Raw genomic sequence first — 9,261 nt, 5'->3', positions numbered from 1 at the left:
CTAGCTCTCGGTCCAAAACATGGATTACTGTATAGTGAAAAAGACATTCCTGTAAACGAGTTAATATGTGCTGTTGAGGCGGTTTTGACAGGAAAAGATGTTATAACAAAAGACAGACTTTGGTCGAACATAGCTAGGCAAATTTCAAATCACATTCAAGTCACACATGAGCATAATGGTAATTCTAGAGAGCATAATACTAATTATAAAAAAACCCAAGAATTCCTTAAATCACACGAAGACGTGGTTATCACTAAAGCGGATAAAGGCAACAGCACAGTCTATGTAGTTTTGATTTTTGGAACGCCATATTGAATCCGCCATTTTGTATTTTTTCAAAACTGACCTCAGATTCGTAATCAGCGACCCTGAAAACCCTAGGAACAAAGTTTTTGCGCCAAATAACGTTTTTTCAATGATTTCATCCGCCATCTTGAATCCGCCGTTTTTAATTTTCAAAATTTCCATAATTTTCTAAATTCAAACACTGAATCAAGGTTATATCCGAAGTTGAACCCAAGATATAACAATTAGCTCGAGAAATCAAGCAAGAAACCATTATTTGATTTTTACGTAAAATTTCACCCTTTTCGAGCCGCCATTTTGAAAATAATCGATAAAAAAAAATTCCTAACCAATAGGTTTTTAAACTACAGATAAAAATTCCACAATTTTTGCAGAAAAGAGTCTGATTTGAGTATTATAGAGTTTCGATATAAATGGTTTTTCAAAAAAACTACACCGGAATTTCGCTGATTTTTTTTAATTGCAAATTTTCCATAGAAAATCTAATTTTCATGGCTTCTAACCTCGATATTCTGAAAGAGCACCCTTGAAAATAGCGTACCAATTTTTATCAAAATCCCAATGTCCTAGCGTTGTTGGCAATCGGTCAAACATGACTATATGAAAAGTGTCATTTCGGGCGTTAATGGGTTAAGTCAATGAATGATCAGCAACACATACGTATATCGTATGAATAGGGTGTAATTAAACCTTGTCCAATGTACTTGAAAACTGTTTGAGCACTAATATCAAGTCAGCATAGCTAAACAGCTGTTTTTACTATTTCCGAGATTTTCAACGATAATTATTCCAAGTAAATTATGTGCTTGGAATCTGAAAAACATCCTGTGTAAATATTAACATTCAATCATATCCATAATATTGTAATGTTAACAAATGATAATTATGAAATCAGATATCTAATGGGATATTTTTGTAACTCAGTTTTCCTCATTGTATAACCCATTACCTATTGAATATATTCTGATTTATTCATAAATTAATACAGCAGATATACAACTTTTCTAGGATACTTCGCAACAAAAATAGAAGACAACAATGAATATCAAAAAATTTACAAATTTCGTCCGTTCATTTCTTACGTGTACAGTTTTTCTGATGATATTATGACAACTAGTAAACTCAGTTGCGTAAAATGATAATTTCGAAGATTTCTCGCTGAATATAGTGATTAAGTCTCTTCCCTGTATTTGGCAACTCTCTCTTTATAATTCTGGTCAATCTGATTGATCAGTTGCAATGACTTGTATGATGAGATATACTGTCTGTAAAGGGTAAGAGATATGACTCGATATATGTAATTAACTACTTATATGATAACATACTCGCATGTCCCTGTGCGTAATGGGCCTTGATTTTCAGTACTTTGTTAAAAAGTCCCTAATTCTTCTTTGTGATAACAAGAGGTCCTACGTTGTCACAGGTTTCCTTATTGTGCCGTCCGTGAGCGCCGTCGCAGTACGGCCACTGTAAAAACAAATACACCTCTTAATCAATGAGTGTAAAAAAAAAATATATGTAGAGTTTTGCTTATGTTAAGCCCAGATAAACGATTTCAATTTGCAGTCAGCCCGGGGAAATTAAACTTTGCTAATACAACTATTACATAGATCTAGAAAGTTTTTTTGATGAGCGGAAAACATTTATTCAGTTACAGTAGTTTTTTTCAACTATCTAATTTCTACATATGACCACAAATATGAATTTTTTAAACAATGGTATCTTTTGAAATATGTAGAAAGAACAAGAGTCACAACATTTCGTGATTGCATGAATTCCGTACTATCAATTTTTAATAACCTCACAGGATCCTGGGTAAAACTAAACTCTGTTGTTATTAACTCTAGTCACCTGCACCTATAAAAACTTCTACATTACTTACACGGGGTCACTCAGGCCACAGTCAATAACATTACGTTGTGTAGTTACGATTTGAACAAATTTCTCATACAAAATTTAACAATTCAAAAATGGACTCCAATGTTAGTTTTAGCAAAAAACCGATGGGGGATGTGGAAGAAATTCTTGAAGGAAAAAGTGAAAAAATACACAATACATACATGGGATTTCTCATACTAAAAGATTTTCAAAATCATTTTTATTCTATTTGCATAAACAACCCTGATTCAAGCGCGCTGGCTAAAACTGTACGTTAAAGTCGGTGTCGGGTTCAACTGGACCCGATGTAAGTGACTAGGGTTAATTTTGTAGAGTAGGGGAGAATCGAATAAGACGGAGACGTTAGTGGGAGAATCGATATAATTTGGCTATTTCGATTAATGGGACATCGTCTACTCGTGTCCGTCATCTTTAGGCCTTTATCTGGCTATTTAACAGGAACATTTCGAATGTTTTATCATTGGACCAAAAAAAATTATCTTATCGTCGAGTGCAAGAATCCCCATTGTTCTAAGATGGGGATTATAGGAAAATGATCAAAACTGCTATTTATTTAAAGTTGGAATGAGATATTGGAGAATCAAGTTACACTTAAAATCGAGAAAAAGTTACAAAAACGCTATTTATTTATATTGATCACGATAGTCACAAACATAGTCTATGGTACAAGCGTCGTCAACACTAGAACAATCTTCGGACTAAGACTGCTGGTTCGACTTCCTTTTATAATTACTAGGCATTTGAAATCGATGAATAATCTATTTTGGTTCAATAACCTGACTTTGTTCGTTTACAGCATTGATAGCGCAAAAATATACGCGGGCGAATATCCCCATTTTACTCTGCACCGAAGCTCCCAATTTTGCCTGATCCTATTAGGAAAGTACATGCATTCAAAGGTATACTGTCTCTTTTTTATAATCCAAGCTTTCACGCTACCCAGCATCCTTACACACAGGGCTAACCAAAACCCATAATGGCTCTCCACATACGTGTCTGGTGTTTATTTTCATTAGGCATAGCTAAAAACGAACCAATGACTTTCAGAACAAGCCTGTAGAGTCGACCGATAGATAGCACTACTCTATTAGTATAAAATACAGTACATCCCCGTTTTACGCAACTCTCCCTTACGTCATTAATATATTTCCATTTGAATTTTGTTGATTTCAAAAAATATTTGTAAGTATTGATTGAGAAAAAAATATTTATGATTCAAATATGTGAATTTCACATGTTTTTAAGACAAAATTAGTAATAGTAATGATTTTCAATGATCCGAAGTAATTAAAAATAGCCCCGAAGCTGAGCTAGCAACCATAATTGGCAGTCGAGCATGCTAATGTTGATTGAAATAAGGCAGTCAAATCAACTAAGTGAGCTAAAAAAAAAAAACTGTACCACGTTATCACATCGAGTTGTGAGATTATGAACAAGTATTATTTTCTTCCTATCATGTTAGTTATTAAAGATAAGATTTCTCAGTGTGCTCTGCAGCTTTGTTTAATGTTGTGACGTGCACATAATGCATTACGTATAAAAAATATCCCCATAACACTAATCTGGAACATTCTATTAAATATACAATATCCTAATCGTATACGTTAGAGTCCATCGCAAAATTTTTCTGTTGAAAATGTATCAAATTACAACAATTTATGTAAAAAAAAAAAAAAAACGCCGGTAATTTCGTAATACGTTACGTCATATATCAAACAATATAAAAATCGGGTCTGTCTATTTCGAGTTTTTGAGTAAGTTCTAATATTCATCTTTATTATCCTTCTTGATTTTTCGATTTGGATGAAGCCGAAGTTAGCTAAACATGTTAATCTTTTTCAAATAGAAAAATGTAGTTCAGTTTTATCCTCATAATTGTATAATGATTTTAGCAGTTTTAACTGGTTAAAAGTGTATTTTTTCGCGAGAAAATAAACTTACTATCTTCAAAATTGATTTGTCGATGCAGATATTAGAAAAATAAATGCTTTTTTACAGATTCGTCACAGATGTTTTAAATTTGTTCCAGACTTTTTATCAATATAAATATGTATTTTTCATTATATCTATATCAAGTAGTCCTTACCTAAACTATGCGTAATCTTTCTACAAGAGTGTAACAACTATTGCGTATTATTGGAGATGACTAAATCAGTTTTTTTTAGATTTTTATACCGAGCATTACTTACACTTTTACTAATCTGTATTAAAACGTGCTAGTTTTTGCAATAAATATCGAAACATGCTAGTTTTCGCGATGAAAATCGAAAGGTGCTAGTCTTCGCGATAAAAACCACAACATGCTTTTATCACAACATGTTTTCGTAAGAAATCTGAATCATGCTACTTGTAAGAGGCGTCGAGTTATTCGTAAATGAAGAGCGCTTGGTCTAAAGTTTTGACTAACAATAAGTCGAAAAAGAATGTTATTTTCACACGTTACAGTTACTTCGACATGTAGGTACCGCGATAATGTGTAACATATCAGAACTAGTCTACTGTAGTGACTATGTTTGACGAATTATTATACTTACAATTATTTGGATTTTTGTAAAATTTCTCACGTGAACATCAAATCCGTAACAAACTTTTATTCGGGGAATATTTTTTATTAATTTGGAACTTTCACATAAAATGAAATTGGAGAAATAAAAAATTGTTAAAAAAATGTATTTCGACGAAACTATTTCTGAAAAATCTCGAGCAAATGAAGCGAAGCTAAAACGACGCAAATTCGATGTTACCAAATTGTTGTAAACTGTTGAAAAAAAAAAAAAAACACCTTTCGACGGAACTGTTTCAGAAAAACCTCGGACACGATACAACTCCGCCGGAACTTATGAGAACTTGTGTAAATAAAAATACGGCGAGCCGGCATATAACGGTTATTTAGAGTGCGACACTATAAAATTCCTACGAGAGGTTGGTAAATAATTTTTCTATCGTCAACTTTTCTGCGTTAAATCGCCTGGACTATCACTACAATGTATCAGGAACTACAGAACTTGGCTGTATGCGAAAAGACCTCAGGTTTATTTTTGATGAACTTTTTTGGGTTTAATCTCTAGAACCATCATGAATATGTATCAGGAACTATAGAACTCGGTTGCATGCAAAAATAACACCGTTTTATTTTTATTTGACAGTTGATATGCTAACTTCACGTAAATTCAGGGCCGGTGTTATGTAATGTAACATTTGGTGCCAATTTCGCAGCACTTTGTGACTTGAAATCTCTCCAACTATTTCAAATGGAATCACGGACATTGTCAGCTTATTTAAAGTCGTTTCAATTATTTCAAATTCTATCCACTAATTTCATTTCGAAATAATTTCTTTAACAGAACAGTCATTAAAAAAATTTCGGTTTAATTGGGGATCTGGTCTCTCGAAAAGAGTTTGGTACCATAAATAAACATCTGTTATTTCAATGTGATACTTGGAAATTTCACGATCATGCTTCATATTGGGCAATGAAACATTCAACACCTCATATCGCCTCATTTGAAACCTTCGTTTACGATCGCAATTTCTGATTATATTAGAACTTTGTAAAATGTCGCAATGCTCATTGTCAGTAAGATTGAAAATAATCAGTTGATTTACAGTCGTGGAAATTATTCGAACATTTGATTAATCTCGGGATCAGTCTCTTGTTTAGAAAAGGATGATTCTGCCGAAAAGAGGTTGAATGTATTTTGCTGCAAAGTCGACCTGTTGCTTTCAGATTGATCAAATCTCAATTTTCACGGAATTAGATGTTAGCAATAAAAGAAGTCGAATGATGCAATACATGTGAGTTGTTGGAAAGTACTTGAATCATTGGAGTTCGTTTAAGATCTTATCTTTTGAAATGCGGTGAAGCCTCCTGGGTGTTGATCCAGTAACGTCGCTGTTAAGAGATAACGCAAGTAATAGCCTCTAAATACGACCGGGTCCAACTGTTACATAGTAAACAACATTCTATGCTGCAAAGCTTATCAACCAGTAGGGTAATTGATCAAATGGCGCTACGTTATGTATTAATTCTATATTTTTCAGATTAAATCTAGTTTAGACAACTCCTAAAATGATAGTGCCTTATCGTAGGTAAATTTAGATTTGGCGTAATCAACATTTTTCCAACAAATCTAAAATTGGATGGTTTTGAAACCTTCTGTATTATATTAATGATTACCTTAATCTGTTCAAAGAAACTTGAATTTAAATGAATCATGCATGGTGTTTTTCAATTGATGATAAACAAGTAAATGTTTAAAAACTTTTTGAGATCATAATTTTAGTATAAATTTGTCAAAAGCTTGTCACAAAGATTATTTTTATGCGCTATCTAGACATCAAGATAAAAATAGTACAAGAACTGAAGTTGGCGATGCAGTTCATGAAATACGTAACTTATCAAATTACAAACCAGACAATTGACAATCAAATATTCTCATACTGTTGAGATTATGATCCGGAGTTTGATTTGATCATTATAATCACACTGATTTTACAATATAAATAAATTAATATTTAGGTACTGTAAATCACTGATTCTGTATTGAAAATTTCAGAAAACAATTTCGGAGATTGGATTAATTTTTAACCCTAGGGCCCTACACTATCTATATGAAACAAATAACCTACACATAGCTTACGCACGCCCCAGAACTTCAAATCAACCCTGCTAACGGAATGTTTGTCGTAGGAGGTTTTTTTTTCTCATTCGATACAACAGTATATGCAAGTAAAATCTAGTATGAATATTTCATTGTCAAAAATTCGATTGAACAAAGAAACATAAATGATTTTAGCAGGCTGCAAGAATTATGTGGGGTTAGGGTACCCATATGTAGGGTCCTAGGGTTATTTTGAGTTCAACAGGATAAACCTACCATTGTAAATTTTTCCACAGAACTCGCATTGTTCAAAGCACTTAACGATATAAAACAGTACCAAAAATTTTTCCACAAATATTCTCAGAAGTAAATTCAAACTGCAATTAACCAATTCTTTATAAAAATCTGTACCTATTTAGAAGTATACATCCAAGAGTAAATTTCATTAACGATCAAATGTTAACAGAGACAAGGTATACGACTGCCGGGGAAAAAACCAATTTCTTGAATATTTTCATTAAAAAGTGTAAGGCATCTCAATAATTTATCATTTCTAGAAGTGTCCAAGGAAAAGAAAAGTTATCATCATTGTGAAAAATTATAGACATAAGGTTTAGATTTTACAGCACAGGTAGTTCTTTAAACAGTGCTGCCACGTGACAAATTATCAAACAGATATTCTATTACCATGTACAAATAGAAGGTGTCCCAGAACTAAATGCAGAGATTCAAGAAAGTAATATAGGGGTCAAGGAGAGTAAATGTACCTTGAAAAACAATATGGTCTCTGAAGTAGCATTCACAAAACATGACTAGTGTAAAGTATCGCACTTGGCACCAGCATATTTAGTCAGCAGTCTGGTTGATAAATGTACTTAATGGCTGATGCGAGTCTACATTCACAAATGTGAAATTTCCAAACAAAAGTACTCTCAATATCCAACTTGCTTACAAAAACCAATTCTTACAAGAAGTGTTTAAAATTACGTCCTCTGGCTTTGATGCAGAATCGAGCTCAACAAACGCATCGAATCAAACATATGATTGGATTAATGCGACTCTTTAACCACCTGTATCTTGCAAATGGCGTTTCGAATACTGCAAGTTGTGAAGGTTAATTAACTCAACTCGACCTATTTTATTATCCACTTACATTTCTGAATTCAGTTCTAGAACACCCTCTAGACTCCAGGTGATTTGAACATATATCTTATCAGTATCCAAATTTTCTCCGTTTGAATTTTTGATTATCACAGCAATTTTTGGTACATGCTAATTGAATAATCATTGCCACAGAAAGCATAACTATAACTTATATTCTTCTAAATTCTCAATTAACATAATCGACTCACATTCTCACTCCGCCAGCAGCGGCACATAACAGCTTTTTCAGTAATATCTTCTACATCGATGGAGTCGACAACCTTGGCGGAGTCCTTCTTTATCTTAGGATTTATGTGACTGGAGGGCTAAAAAGTAAATACCATGTATAATGACGTATATTGGAAAGTAAAATAGTCAAGGATACGCAACAAGAATAAAATGAATTAAAGCGAGAGGAAATTGCTCAATGTCGGATAGAGCAATACGTTTTACCGTAAATATTTCTTCAGACTTCATTAAATTTTACCTACCGGTGGCCTTCCATGAGGGCAAAACGCCCTGTATGACATGAAACCGATTCCGGCCATCAGGGCAGTTGGCGGTATCAGTGATAACCAGTCGCGAACTGAAAATAGAAACAGCAAGATTACTGCATTTCGAACGGTAACTTCCCATTTCTCGCAATGCAATGCAACACTTGTCAGTAATCGTGCTTCAGACAAACTGTCATCGGCTACAATCATGCAATGGTTCTTTATTTTTTGTATAATTGACTGGCAATGAGTAATAAATACCTCCCAGTCGAAACCATCCTCCGATCGACGATGGAATCGGTAATCCAGCCAAATAATTTGGAACTGAAACCTTAACGAGGTTTGCCACGGAATCCATGTTGCCTTACTGGCTGCTACTGCTACCCATCGACATAAGAGAATGGACCGCGTGTTTCCTATCTAAGTAGTGCACAGAATACGTTCGTCACTGTGCAAGCGAGATAGAGTATTACATAAGGACTGATACCCCTAGGTTATTTTGCGTAACAGTGTGCCGGGTTTGGCCGGGTTTGAGGGTATTAGCAGTTTCGCGCTTATCAACCAAGCAACTGACCACGTCGGTAAAAGAAGTTCTTCATAACCAACAACTATCGCGTGCAAGACGTTGGTAACATACCGTCGTCATCATGAAACTAAAAATTTGAGAAAATCCCGTACAAGAAATATTATGTATGCCGAAATTATGCGACGAAAAAATAAATGTTAATCAAATATATGAACCTGTATCGTTTATATTTACCTGAATATATCGAATCTCCCTAAGATGCTCAATTTATTTTTTCAAAGTTTTTTACGAC

General features: G+C 33.8%; 1 protein-coding gene across 2 annotated transcripts; it reads right to left on the bottom strand.

Annotated features, from left to right (window-relative positions):
* Positions 1-1,256: 1,256 nt before the first annotated feature.
* Positions 1,257-8,880, bottom strand: LOC107226271 (CDGSH iron-sulfur domain-containing protein 2 homolog). 2 transcript variants are annotated; one of them, XR_006904104.1, is made up of 5 exons: positions 8,705-8,880; positions 8,441-8,535; positions 8,159-8,275; positions 1,632-1,773; positions 1,257-1,571 (listed from the first exon to the last, which is right to left on the bottom strand). XR_006904104.1 is itself a non-coding variant. In XM_015667032.2 (4 exons), the coding sequence occupies exons 1-4, from the start codon at positions 8,799-8,801 to the stop codon at positions 1,687-1,689; spliced, it is 396 nt and encodes a 131-aa protein (XP_015522518.1). In that variant the 5' UTR covers positions 8,802-8,879; the 3' UTR covers positions 1,257-1,686. The 2 variants fall into 2 exon arrangements, 1 of the variants encoding a protein (XP_015522518.1); XM_015667032.2 differs by having other exon boundaries at positions 1,257-1,773; positions 8,705-8,879.
* Positions 8,881-9,261: the final 381 nt, after the last annotated feature.

The sequence above is a fragment of the Neodiprion lecontei genome, chromosome 4 (genome assembly GCF_021901455.1).
Source record: "Neodiprion lecontei isolate iyNeoLeco1 chromosome 4, iyNeoLeco1.1, whole genome shotgun sequence".
NCBI lineage: Eukaryota > Metazoa > Arthropoda > Insecta > Hymenoptera > Diprionidae > Neodiprion > Neodiprion lecontei.
Note: the sequence above shows the minus strand (reverse complement) of the source record. Positions and strands in the feature narration are given on the sequence as shown.